Source organism: Radiomyces spectabilis (genome assembly GCF_025331425.1).
Source record: "Radiomyces spectabilis strain NRRL 2753 chromosome Unknown BYT42scaffold_7, whole genome shotgun sequence".
NCBI classification, from domain to species: domain Eukaryota; kingdom Fungi; phylum Mucoromycota; class Mucoromycetes; order Mucorales; family Radiomycetaceae; genus Radiomyces; species Radiomyces spectabilis.
In genome coordinates, this window is record NW_026251932.1 from 569,806 (window position 1) to 583,065 (window position 13,260).

The 13,260-nt window shown below is 44.1% G+C and overlaps 6 protein-coding genes across 6 annotated transcripts; 3 read left to right on the forward strand and 3 right to left on the reverse strand.

The window, feature by feature from the left end:
• Positions 1-3,661: 3,661 nt before the first annotated feature.
• On the reverse strand, positions 3,662-4,292 carry BYT42DRAFT_593813 (40S ribosomal protein S9; the record flags this gene model as incomplete). Its single annotated transcript, XM_051570729.1, has 2 exons — positions 3,662-3,784; positions 3,843-4,292. The coding sequence occupies 2 exons, from the start codon at positions 4,290-4,292 to the stop codon at positions 3,662-3,664; spliced, it is 573 nt and encodes a 190-aa protein (XP_051422912.1).
• Positions 4,293-4,988: 696 nt separating this feature from the next.
• On the forward strand, positions 4,989-5,559 carry BYT42DRAFT_570881 (60S ribosomal protein L21-A; the record flags this gene model as incomplete). Its single annotated transcript, XM_051568436.1, has 2 exons — positions 4,989-5,008; positions 5,093-5,559. Coding segments are annotated over 2 exons (484 nt in total), but the record flags the coding sequence as incomplete, so codon positions are not given.
• Positions 5,560-6,556: 997 nt separating this feature from the next.
• Positions 6,557-6,943, reverse strand: BYT42DRAFT_546261 (uncharacterized protein; the record flags this gene model as incomplete). The annotated part of the gene is made up of 1 exon (XM_051565871.1): positions 6,557-6,943. The coding sequence occupies one exon, from the start codon at positions 6,941-6,943 to the stop codon at positions 6,557-6,559; it is 387 nt and encodes a 128-aa protein (XP_051422914.1).
• A 1,351-nt stretch (positions 6,944-8,294) lies between these two features.
• Positions 8,295-9,153, forward strand: BYT42DRAFT_349879 (uncharacterized protein). Its single transcript, XM_051563177.1, has 3 exons — positions 8,295-8,424; positions 8,487-8,576; positions 8,636-9,153. Exons 1-3 carry the CDS (start codon positions 8,378-8,380, stop codon positions 8,988-8,990), a joined length of 492 nt encoding a protein of 163 aa, XP_051422915.1. The 5' UTR covers positions 8,295-8,377; the 3' UTR covers positions 8,991-9,153.
• Positions 9,031-10,044, forward strand: BYT42DRAFT_496951 (LETM1-like protein; the record flags this gene model as incomplete). Its single annotated transcript, XM_051564468.1, has 7 exons — positions 9,031-9,081; positions 9,146-9,211; positions 9,278-9,358; positions 9,424-9,536; positions 9,600-9,687; positions 9,756-9,826; positions 9,894-10,044. The coding sequence occupies 7 exons, from the start codon at positions 9,031-9,033 to the stop codon at positions 10,042-10,044; spliced, it is 621 nt and encodes a 206-aa protein (XP_051422916.1).
• Positions 10,045-10,326: 282 nt separating this feature from the next.
• BYT42DRAFT_496715 (armadillo-type protein) lies at positions 10,327-12,478 on the reverse strand (the record flags this gene model as incomplete). Its single annotated transcript, XM_051564441.1, has 3 exons — positions 10,327-11,238; positions 11,322-12,014; positions 12,095-12,478. The coding sequence occupies 3 exons, from the start codon at positions 12,476-12,478 to the stop codon at positions 10,327-10,329; spliced, it is 1,989 nt and encodes a 662-aa protein (XP_051422917.1).
• Between the last annotated feature and the right edge of the window lie 782 nt (positions 12,479-13,260).

The window sequence follows — 13,260 nt, forward strand, 5'->3', positions numbered from 1 at the left end:
ATGGGAAGCATGCTTACCATTTTTGGATGGGTATACCGTCAAGATGGACGCGGAATCCACTGATAAGTAAAAGGAAAATGCTCATGAGCCATGCGGACATATAGTATCAACCATGACTGTGAAATGCTTGAATTTGAAATACAATCGACATTCTAAGAAATTCTTATTCCATAAACGGATTCATTGAATGATGCGGTGCATGCACTTGATTCGTGCCCTCCATGTACGACAACGGAAGAAAAAAAAACTAATTGATATCGATAAGTATGATTTGTCCAGGACCAAGTGTCAACACAGGTTCATTACGTTCAAAGTCAGCTTTTCAATGATCTTTTGCTTTACGGCGTAAATTTTTCTACAATCACATTTCCCTATTAGTTACAAATTTGATGGCCCTGAAAGCAGGTGTCGAATCTATCGTTTTTTTAGTCAATGCATGGATTGTTTTCCCGTGTCACAGTCATTCTCATTACATGACAAATCATGTCGTAGTTTTTTAACATGTCCTCTCAAATTTCTCAATGATTCATACAAGCAGGCGATAAAGGGAAATAAAGAGGTTGACGAAAAATGGCGATGAGCGAATGGAATTGGAGCCGATGGATTCAATGTCTGCTGTAGAGGCAACTAGCTACGACAACTACATACAGAAGCGCGTTGCTCCTGACCAATCGCAAATAGGGCAACAGAAAGTAAAGAAAGTAATGCAGTTTATCGTATGCATTTGGATGACGTAAAAGCTATGGTGGTAGAGTACGTCCTTCAGCACCCTGGCACCTCGATTGCCAGCATAGCTGCAAAATTCAGTGTCAATGCTCATTTTGCTCAGCGAAAGTCAAATTTCGAGACCAAGGTGACGAAAATGTATCATACCAGCCACGAAAAGGTTGGTAGAAAGCCAAACTAGGCAAAATTGACAAGCAATTCCTTCAGGGATATTTTGAGAATGACGTTGACGCTACTCTGCATCCACAGTGGGCGAACTAGTCAATCAATTTGGCGGATTGAGCGTCGCACCATCCACAGTGCAAAAGGTACCATGCAATGACTTTTGATAGAGATGCACTCGGAAGTTCGGGACTCATTGGAAACTATCAACAGACGATATGAGTGGGTCAAGTATTGAACCACAACCGACATCCATTGGACTTCATGCAAAATTGTATCATTATTGACGAAGCTGGGTTTAACATCAAGAAGCCGTGGTTGTTCCAAGGGATATTAGAAAATACAACACATGATGCACTTATTTTTTAATACGCACTTCTTATTTTTTTAGAATAGAAGGGCACGCACCTTTAGTGTCACTGCAAACCAGACCCCATCCCATTCCATATCATTTTAGGCGCAATATGGCGATCAGCATCGTGAAAATCGTCTTCGCAACGGCACTGTGGAAGAAGTGCTACAGGAAAGATTGAGATAGGCCAAGTACCAGAGGATCAAATTAGAAGAGATTGTGACCAAAATACGCACTCGCTAGACAGCTGTTCGCGGTATCTGTCCTCTTAGATAGCGATCCGGCGGTTGTTCTTAGGAGCAGATGAACATGCAGGATCTGTAGCACGCTGTGGAATCGTATCGATGAACGTTCAGGGCGTGTTTCTGCACATGCAGCGAAACAATACGAACGAACGCCTTATTTGCAAAATCAACCGGAAACAAAACGAGTTTCGCAGTAAAAACAGGGTATCCATTAACCAGGCAACAGTTGCACGATATATCGTTCTATCCATAGTATCTTGTCTATCTTCACTACCAATTGAAACACGGGCTTTTTTTTTCGCTTTACTGCTTTTATGTTCCTAATGGTTCAATAAGAATTACCCCCACCGATCCAAACAGGCAATCGCACGTACTTCTTGACAAAAAGGAGCACAGGTGGTGAATTTGACATGGTGGCGCAGTCGCCAATGTAGGATCAGAGCCAGATAGGCAGCCAAAAAAAAAGGCCAACGAATGCTATTGACATCACATCTTTTGAGTGAAAACCTCTGTCGCTTTCACAGCGTCGCAGTGGCGACAATAGTTTGTGAAGAAGTGCGGTAGAAACCAAAGCTTTATTTATATCATTGTTTTTACTTTATTCAACTCTATTCAGCTCTTTTCTACTTTTTTCTACTCTAACTAGTTATGACCCAACCGACACAGCCAAAGCTAATGCGGATAAGGTGTGTGTGTGTGTGTGAAGAGACGAGGTATTACCCTCTCTTCTCTCTTTTTTTTTTCATTTACTCAGAAAATTACTTTTTGATTCCTGCCGAAGCAGGCCAAAAAGAAAAGCCATACGTGCCAGGAACGCCCACATGGGAAAAGAAAAAGAACTCCCCCGGAGTGAGCCCACCTTGCCGTACATTATTCCCGCAAGGGTCAACGCCCGACCAACTGATGAACGGATAAACGTACCGGTGCGGGAAGACAAAAAGGTCTACGTGTATGCTAGCCCCAGTTGCGAATCAGCCCCGCCGCCGTACAACATGCCGTTTCATGAATTCGCAAAATCGTCGCCTTTATATACTCCCCTTCATTTCCGTCTCCGCCCACAGTCGCAATTTCGTCCAATAAGAAACGTTAAAATGATCAGTAAGCCATTATAACTCCATCCCCATTCCTGCATTTTCAGCAGAGGGCTATTTCCCCTTTCTTGCGCTGCAAAAAAAGGCGACTAGGGAACCTGCGATGGCCTATGAGTCCAAATGCGGCCTATCATTCTAGTTATAGAGAACTTTATGGCAATACCCGATTGAAACGACGATACATCATCACAAGGTCTGGAATATCCTGAATCTGCCATTGAAACGTCGCACCGTAACTTGGAAATGGAACAATGTCTGATGAAACTTGTAATTTTATTGTCGACTTCACGAATGCTGCACAGTTTCTACGTGCTTATTCATTAGCTACGAGACCGTATCCACTTTAATTGCAACGCAGGGCGAATGCTTATCAATCAGTGACCTATAGCAAAAGCACTTTGTAGACATGACCAATTAATCTTACAATGCTACGGAGTAATACAGGAGAGAAAACTATTTCCTCTTAAAGCTATCTTATACTCAACAAGTGACAGCCAATTGGCATTTCATCAAGACTCGCAGAGCTATTTTGGTGGAAAGGATAATAATGGTGAAGCTGAAGTGGTTGATAAATGGTGCCATCATCCGGCATCAACCGAATACTAAAGCGTATTGCCTAACCCGCTGCCATTGCATGTTTAAAACAGAGACGAACCCATACAGAAACCAAAAGAAAAAACGGCCAAATACGTCGCGATAACCAAGTACAAACGTACCGCATAACACCTCAGTAAAAGAAGTTGCCATGTCATGTCCAAACAGGCCGCATAACTTCTCAATGAAAGAAGCTGGCATGCCGTGTCACGTCATGTCATTATCAATGTCAAGGTCAAGGTCATGAAAACCCATCAGACTATTCACCTCATCGGAAAGCGCAGCGCAACGCTCCATTCGTAAACAATCCCAGAATGGATAGGTCCGGGCGGCAGAAGTTGGATTGTGATGATACTGCTCCCATATAGAGATGCAGGTGCTTTGCAATTCCAAAGGAAACCACCGTAGTGGACATCTTTATTTTACATAATTGCAAAGGTTCATCCAATGTGGAAAGAAACAAACCAGAGGAAACCGGGAAATCAGGGCCTTCATTCTTCATCGTCTTCTTCCAAGCTGCCAGCAGCTGCATTGGCTCTCTTTCGCTGGACGCGACCGGGACGACCACCACCATAAGGTGACAACGATGAGAAGTCAATGTGTTTTTGTGATTCCTAAACGACACAAAATGTCAGTCGGGTGTTCCAGTAACCATTCTGATGTTTCCATTACCATGCGAACAATGAAGCTGGGCTCGGTAACGATGCGACCGTTGACAATGATGTGGCGTTGGCGGATAAGGATGCGGGCATGATGAATAGATTTGGCTAAGCCGACCTTGAACACTTGTGTCTGAAGACGACGTTCCAAGAAATCTTCCAATCTAAGGGCAAGGACATAATCGAGCTTCATACGGCTTTCATCGAGGACACCGATACGGACAAGACGCCGAATCAACGCATTACCCTCGAAAAGACGACGGGGATCCTTTTCATCCAACGTTAAAAGCTCACGAGCGGCACGACGGATTTTTGAAAGCATATAACCGAAACGGTAGACTTCTCTCTTGTTCTTCAAACCGAATTCACCCACGAGTTTCAACTCAGCATCGAGACGAGCAGAATCGAAAGGACGCTTGGGCACATTGTAGGTTTTGCTGTAGTTTCTGGGAGCACCGGTCATGATGAGAATTAACAAGTAAAATGTGAGCAAGAGAGGGAAAAGTGATTTAAAAAAAATTTCGTTGGGCGCGGACTAATGTTGTTTTTTACAAACTTTTTTTTCCATGCACGTTCATTGGCTTACTGTCTAAGCCACCAATTCTATGGTGTGTCTGTGCCGTTTGAGTCAGACTATATAATAGAATATTTGCATACAGAGATAACTCAATTAATATGTGTTGAATACAAACATAAAGCACGTATGATATAGAGTAATATATTATAGGTAATATATTATAGTCGGTTATATGTTGTGGTTTGGGTTTGTAGATTTCTTATGGTTTGCCGGTTTTGCAGCTGGCCCGAAAAAAAAGGTCGCCTGTAAAATTTTTTTCTTTTTTTTCGGGCAATAACCAGACGGTGAGGAGTTGAAAGTGTTGATTCTTCCTCTTTTTCCTACAGTTTAGCCCTGTGCCAATCTTGACAGGTAACTACTTGTTACGACTTTAGCTTCGTTTTGACACTGCGCGAGACTCTTTTACATTTCATCCCGAGCCGCCATTCCTTTCAAAACCATAACGGCTCGTCTCGGGAAGAAGTCCATTGTCAAAGCCACCCATGTATTGTTGTATCATCGATGAACTAATCAATTTTCTTTTTTTCTTTTCTTTGCTCTTTTGTATTCATTCTTTGCCGCAATTGTTCTCGTTATATAAAGAATGCCTCACTCCTTCGGTCGTAAGTATCTTTTTTTATCGAGAAATGAGCACGAATGCAAATGGGAAACTAGCGGCAGAGAAAAGTAACGTACGTTGTTCATAGTTCGTGCTCGTACCCGCCACATGTTCTCGCGCAAGTTCCGCGAGCATGGTGCCATTCCCTTGTCGACCTACTTGAAGACTTACAAGGTTGGCGATATTGTCGATATCAAGGCTAACGCTGCCGTCCAGAAGGGCATGCCCCACAAGTTCTACCACGGCCGCACCGGTGTTGTTTACAACGTTACCAAGTCTGCTGTCGGTGTCATTGTCTACAAGCGTGTCGGCAACCGCTACATGGAGAAGCGTGTCAACCTCCGTGTTGAGCACGTCAAGCACTCCAAGTGCCGTCAGGAATTCTTGGACCGTGTCAAGGAAAACGCTCAGAAGAAGAAGGATGCCAAGGCCAAGGGTGTCCAGATCAACCTCAAGCGTATCCCTGTCCAGCCCCGTGAGGCCCGCCACGTCTCCACCAAGGCCAATGTTCCCCAAACCATCACTCCCATCCCCTACGAAACTCTTTTGTAAGAGCTTCTCAAGGTTTTACATGGTTTGATTTTTCTTGTCTTTTCATCATAAATAAATAATAAAAAAGCAACACATTGGACATGCATCTCATTTCATCTTGTCCTTGGTGGGTTCATATGGGGGAAGAAGCTTTGTTTTACGCAACTCGATAATAGCTGGTTGCTTTGAAATGAAGGCGAAGAGGCGTGGTATTTGCTGCTGCCATAGCAAACAGTAACGATGTGTTTCTATGGTGGTTGCCCCAGTAAACAAGTGTCTGGATTATTGTCGCCCACTCAACCTCCATTGAAAAAAGTTTATTCCATTTTCGTTGCTGATAATGATGATGATCATTTTAGAAGAAACAGAGAGATTTGAGATATTCTAGATGATCGACATGTCTATCAAGGTAACGGAGGCAGGCATCCAAAAAGCCGACAGAAGAAGCCCTCGCAGACTAGATCTTGAAACTTATTTCATTGTAAAAACTTTAATGAACGAACATGGATGTACGTACGTAACACTGTGACAACGGCTTTCCATTTCGAGTTCGTGGTCGAACCATTTTGCACGTTGAGCTTTTTGTTTGTGGAGAGGGAGGCTTGAATCCAATGGTCAGGAAGAGTGTCAGAGACAAATACGGACAAAAAAGCACAATAAACGATACAGACTCAAAGAGGCCGCCGAAGCAACAAAGCAAAAAACCACAACGCAAAAGCCAAGACCCTTGCTGCTAAAAAGAAAACCGGACAAGGGCGGCAACAACCCTGAAAAACCGCCATAGAAGACAGCCAACAGCTGATGGGCAACAGCCACAGCGGGCAACCCATTGACGACAGCCCCATGCGACACCCGAAAGCAACGCGGACACGGAGAACGGAAGCCGGCAATAACAAGAGACAAAACGCAAGCCAAGTCATATAGGTGCGACGCTTCAATAGGTGGAAACGGATGGAATAACTGCCACCATCGACTTTTTATTGGAATCGTGAGTAAACGAGGACAGAGAGCGGAACCTTTCCTACTTCGAAGAATCACCAACTACGGCATCATCATGTTCACAGTACTCTGGGTCGTCGAGGATCTCTTGTAGGATATCTTGAACCTCGGAAACGTAGATCTGAACTGGGTCGCCCTGTATCAAAGGCAAACGCATCGAAGAAGAAAAGGTGAAAAGACAGCAAGGCACAGACATCGCAGAAGAAGCAGGCATCATGGTCGCAGAAAAAGAAGGCACCGAAGCCGGAACAGCAGGCGGAACAAAAGGAGGAACAATGGCTCGAGGCGAGGCAGACATAGCGGCCGCAGCAGAGGGAGGCACAACGGCTACAAAGGATGGGGCAGAAAAGGGGTTTCGGCGCATGTGAGCTCGACGTTGAGCAGAGCGATGAGAAATTGTGGAGGGCATAATAAAAAAGAAAGCGAAAAAGATAGAAGAAAAAGGAAAAAAGGATTTTTTGCCATTCACGCATTATTTTATTCAGTTGTTTTTATACAATGCCAAGGTTGAAAGGCAGCCGTCGAATGGACAAAGTGAAAAAAGCCAACTCCACGAAAAATGGTCGTAGAAAGACGTACCGCATTTGTAACGATTCGTAGAAATTATTCACTGGCAAAGAGACAGCGAAAAATATACATCGTGTTATCTTGCTGTAAAAAGCTTCACACAATATCAAGGAAGAGGGTTAAGGGCCGGCGCATGTAAGAATCTCGAGCGGAAATGACGTTGTTGATTTAACTAACATTCCAAGTCCGTCAAATAAAGTCTGGTATCATGTTGAGAGTGTGGCTCGCCTGCTTTCCGCAGCATTTACTACTATAACACCATCTCATCCTGTCGAATATATGGAAATACGAAACATTGCTTTACATTTGGTTTCCACTGACCCGCTGTTTTGCACTGCTAATTTTATACCGTGCATTGCCATAGTAAATAGGAACTCCCAAAAAAGGTGCGCGTTATCTTTGCATGACAGACAACCGCGAGTGTTTATAGAAATGGAGTATGGAAATTATCTATTGTATTGCGATGAAGACACTACAGTTGCAATTGTCAGTGCACGTCCGTGCACACGTAGGATATTCATCATATCCATACGATACACATTTTTGTCACTTGACCAGAAACTGATCCAAAAATCCTGAAAATACATTCAGGACTACCCCTCTGCTGTTGTGATGGAAACGGTGAAGCCTAGCATCATAAGTTCAAAAGAAGATGACCTCTTGCAATAGTTGAAGTCACGAATAGAACATCGATTTTAGATGCACGTTCTGCTACTGGTTTTACTATGATGACATGAGAGTTCCCAGTTAATATACGAAAGAAAAATGGACATGCTGCTAATGCTTACAGTGCGAGAACCGCAGTAAGCCATTTAATCCACAAGCTGTTGAGGGGACATGTAATTCTTTCATTCTCTTGAAACCTCTTGTTGGCGGCATTTCAAGCTTATTTTGCCAAAGTTGCCCTTTTTCTTTTTTGAAAAGATAGATTATATATTGGAAATGGGCTCGCGATTTTGAGATAAATTATCGCCCCTAGTTATCGAATAGCCAAAGAAAAAAGGTCTATACAATGTGTTCTTGAACATGGAAGATGGTCTTACTGGATGTTATAAGGACTTCCGTGGCGGGTGCCGATGACTCATAAATCATGGAAAGAATTGGTTTCAGTATCCATGAATGTGCCCTAGGTGGAGCAAAAGGGCATTCCATTGGCTGGTTGCGACAATTTCAATGACCGCAACGGAAAGAACCTGGAATATAATAAAAAAAAAGTCATCCAACTGACATCTGTTTTTCTCGTTGCAACCTGATTACAGTTCATTATCCATTCGCCATGGCCACAGCCGTTGTTTCACGCTATGCAGCCAGAGCCACTATTCGGTAAGACACCATCTCGCTTTTTTTCAAAAAGCGGCAGTGTAAGATTAACCATGACGGCTTAGGACTGTGCCTACGATCAGCCACAGCGCACCACGACAGATGCTGGGCGCTGTAAAGCATCAGCATGTCCCATTTATGCTTAATGCGTCCAGGTACATCATTTATTGCGTATATGTGTTTATATTCCAACATCTTATTGGGAATTGGGTAGATCGATCTCTATGAGCTGGTATCGGGGCGCGGCTGTCAGTCCCGAGAAGCAGCAAGTGGTGACTGAGAAATCCAACCCTGCAACATCTCAGGCACCACCGGCATCCGAAACTTCATCGACCGTGGTCACACCACCCAATAACGAACCCACTTCTCGCCTTGGCAAACTGTATAAGCAGTCCAAAGAGCTTGTTATCTTTTACAAGAACGGTATCCAGTTGTTGTGGAACAATAACAAAACCGCCAAAGCTTTGAAACGCAAAGTTGCAGAGGAAGGCTATGTTTTGGATCGAAATCAGTTCCAGCTGGTAACTATCATGATACCCTGTCAAGTATGCGTGCTTTTGTTTTATTAATCCTTGTGATATGGCTCAGATCCATCATTCCCGCAAGGACATGATCAAATTGATTCCGTTTGGTATCATTTTTTGTATCCTTCCAGAGTCGGTATGTTGCATGATTTATTTCGATGGGTTCGAATTGGAATACAGGTGAATTGAATACGTAATAGATTCCATTGTGGGTCATCTTTTTGCCCGGAATTGTGCCTAGCACTTGCTTGAAAGAGTCGCAACTGGTAAATACGGATATCAACATATTGACGCGAGACATGTTGCTTACAGGTTGGGTTTTGGTTTGACAGCTTAAACAAAGGGAGAAACTCGATAAGGTTCGCCAGAATATGGCCATGAATGCTATCAAGTCGGCAGAACAAGTGGAAGGAGTAAGGACCGGTTTTTGATCTGCCAGCTGTGTGATGCTGATTTTCTTACGTGTCGGGTTGTTCAGATTTCCCCTGAAGATTTCTTGTCCGTCCACAACTTTACCCGTATTGCAAAACACTACAACCATGATTTCGAATTGTCCCGCATTGATCGACGTCATTTATCTGCGTACTGTCGGTAAATATCGAGGCATTGTCGGATGACATGTGGGAAATCATGCTGATACACGATATTCTGTAGCTTCATGGGCTTGCAAGGATGGGGTACGCAAGGCATCCTGAAGAATCGCCTTGCCAAACATATGAATTATTTATTGCAAGATGACAATGTAAGTTTTTTTGGATCGGTTGATGATCATCAAGGAACAATTACAATTAACCAATACGATATGGTTAGCTTCTTGCTGCAGAAGGAGTTGACAGTCTTGGCTTGGCAGAATTACAGGCTGCTGCGGAAGAACGTGGCATGTAAGTGATTAAGATAGAGTAAAAAAAGGGAATCTTTTGCAGGAAGCTTATCTTTATTTATACCCAGCCGTTCCATCGGTGCCACGGAAGATCATCTTCGCCGTGCGCTCAAGTATTGGATCACCCTGCATCGCGCCGAACCACCTATTTCTCCTGGTCTGCTTGTGTTCAGCCGTATGTTCTTATTGAACGCTAACTATGATAAAACCAAAATATAGATAGAGAGTCATGGGCTTGCTGTTGAACTTGCCGCATAATGTTATTGTAAATGATATTGTGATTATTACACTGCTATAAAATTTTCACGTCTTTTTCTGTTCTTTAACCTTTTGAACGGCTGTCATTGTGAGCTGAACAATACAATTAAATCCCTCCTGCAACATGAGAGGCGGTGGATTCCCTTATATTCTCGAAATGATCCCTTCATTATTTTTTTTATAATTGAAACGAAACTGGGGTTTCACTATACAATAACTTCAATCGTGTATCTAGGACATCCACTAATAACTGTCCGATCTTCTTCTCCTTCTACTGCGGTCATAGCTACGATCGCGGCTGCCACTAAGATCTCTCTTACGAGGGCGACCACGTTCGCGAGATGGGCTGCGATAACGGGAACGACGACGAATGGGACTACGGCTGGGACTACGGCTGGGGCTACGGCTACGGCTTGACACGGAACTGACACTGCGGCTGCGGCTGCGACCTCTTCTATAGGTGCGTCTGTGGCTACGGCTACGGCTACGACTGCTTGCGTCGCTGTCACTGTCGCTATCCGATGAGCTGCCACTGGAACTGCCGCTGCTACTGTCGCTGTCGCTGTCACTATCACTTGAGCTACCACTGCTGCTGCTGCTGCTGCTTTCGCTACCGCTGGTACTGCTTGTACTGCCACGTCGCGTTCGCATGATTTGTTGTGGAGCGGTTCGTAGCCATTCACGAAGGTCTTCTGTTAATGCGCCCAAACCGATACTGGTCCAGTAATTGATGGCGAATCGCGTGTCTTTGGGATTGTCTTTGGGAAACATGCCAGCAAAACTCTCGGCCATGTAAGGATCGCCCATTCGTTCTTTCAATTTCTTCAGACCGAGCGATTCACTGATTTCCTGGAATAAAATCTTGACGAAAATACGAGAGGCAGATGTGGTGGTTTCTTCGGTCAGATGAATAATGGAAAAGCACGTCCATGCCAAAGAATCCGAATAGAATAAATGACCAAATAACTTTGCAATATTTCGGAGACGGTTGGTTTCGTAGCGATGAATGGTGTCGTACACTTCCCGGAAGCATTCTACAAAGTTTTCCGCCCAAACGCGATTCATTTTGCAGAATCGCTCCGCCATCAAACCGTAAAACTTGAGAAAAGTACGTTCTTGCGAACAACATTCAACAATCATGTTGCACAGTTCAATCTAATTTTCGTTGGAAATAAAATAGGTCAGTTTATCTCTCATATACACAGTGTGATTCTCTTTTCATTCAGACGATCGCTTACCTCTTGACCTTCACGAATATCGAGCTTCATCAGCTTGTGACAGCATTCTTCAAAGTCGACACTAGACATGACAGTGAGATAGATTCGGCGTCGAAGTTCAATGACGTCCGCATTGGTAGCATCAGTGATTTCCATTTGTTGCGTCTCTTCTTCTTCGCTGGAGCTTTCTTCACTTTCATCCTCGGATTCCCCGCTTCCGGATTCTTCATCCGATTCTTCACCCAAAATCTCGGCCTTGATAGCCGCATACTTTTCCTCGTTTTCTTCGTAATTCGGGTCGTATTTGAAAATATTCAAACCTTCTTCCACATCCAAATCTTCGTCATCAAGGCCGATGTAGTGAGTGATCTGATCGTCTTCTTCTACGAGGTCGAGTTCAGGTACCACCGGTTGGTTGTCTTTGTATTTATCTTTGCGAACTTGGAATAACACTTCGATCATGTACTGAATACGTTTGTCAATTTGACCTTCGTGCAAGATTGCTCGGAAGCGTTCAAAAATCGCATTGTTCGGTTTAGGCGAGACGTTGGCAAGGTGAGCGCCCACTTCGCGCATAAATCCTACCGCAATCTCTACAGAGTCATCGGTAGGTCGTTCTAACAGTAGCGCCAACATTTGCAGAGCCAAAATTTCGTGGGCCACAAGTTGGTTAGTTAAGTGAGCAATGAATGTACATACGGCTAAGCAGACAGTCTAAAAAGAGAGAGAGCATGACATTTGAGTGAGCATGAGCTTTTGCGTATTAACCAACCAAGCCTGTATATATTATATACCTTATCATTGCGACGGAAGGCACGACGGAATTGGACGACCAATCGTGTTAACAATAACGCACCGACGGCAGGCAATTTGGTGTTGATTACACCGGTGACAGCAGCGTAAACGGGGGTAAATGGCAAACTGGCACTTTGGGCTTTGGTGACACTTCGACAATAAAGACCACGTCCTCGTACGAGATTTTCACCAAACAGTTCCGGAACGATCATCTTTATATTGGAATTGTTGACCTTGTTGATGAGACCATTGATGGATTTCTTCAAGGCTTCCCAGGTAATGCGCTGATACTGTTCACTGCTTTTATCAGTAACATTCTGCTGCATCTGTCTTAAGCGATGAGGCGGAATGTACGCACCACCGGCACGTGTGGTCGCTCGCATCGTTTCCATTTCCTGGACAAGATCCAACTTCTTTCGTTTCGCTACTTCTTCAGTTTGTGACATGGTGATGTATAAAAAAAAATGGGGGAAACGGACAGAGGGCGCAGTGAAATGAGGGCCCCGACAGCAAGACTGGAAAAGAAACGTCCTCCCAACCATTTGCTAGTGCGGAGTTGACCTAAGCCACTCAATGGAAAGGCAGTATGCCCGCATTGATTGGTTGGTCCGCCACCGCATAGTGTCACGGTCCCCACTTTTGCAGCATCGGTCTCTATCCTATGGATTGGCGATCTGTAGATCAACACACCTTGAATCCAACGTGGAATGAAAAGGACCGTAGCATGGTGACCTCACAAGACGGCAATGACGATACTCTTCCCAATGAACAGGTGATCACTAAGTTCTTTATTCGAAAAGAATGTGCGAGGAGTAGCGGTTGGATTTTCCACTGACGTCGGGTGTCTCTTTTTAGATAGAGTCATCATCACCAGCTGGGTCTGTGTCTGATCGACGGCTGGGTTATGGATCGCCAGAATCGTCACTGTATCGAAATACTACAAAATCCCCATTGCGCGGTGTAACCAAACCATCCGCAGCAACGTCGAAACTCAAACAAACCTCGCGATCCACCAACGATTTGCTACGTTTACTGAGTAAAAGTAAATCATTTATCCATATTGACGTGCATTCAGACGAACGAAAACTGATAAACAGATTACCCCATTTTTTCCTTATGATCAGTGCCTCACGTAGCGAGGCATGAACCCAAGGATAGGGGTGCT

What these genes read in the sequence shown, in the direction of transcription:
- BYT42DRAFT_349879 (XM_051563177.1), top strand. Translation starts at nt 8,378, where the DNA reads ATGGCCACAGCCGTTGTTTCACGCTATGCAGCCAGAGCCACTATTCG. An exon ending in GCAGCCAGAGCCACTATTCG is followed by an intron (nt 8,425 to 8,486) that starts GTAAGACACCAT and finishes ATGACGGCTTAG; the next exon opens with GACTGTGCCTACGATCAGCC. An exon ending in TTTATGCTTAATGCGTCCAG is followed by an intron (nt 8,577 to 8,635) that starts GTACATCATTTA and finishes GGAATTGGGTAG; the next exon opens with ATCGATCTCTATGAGCTGGT.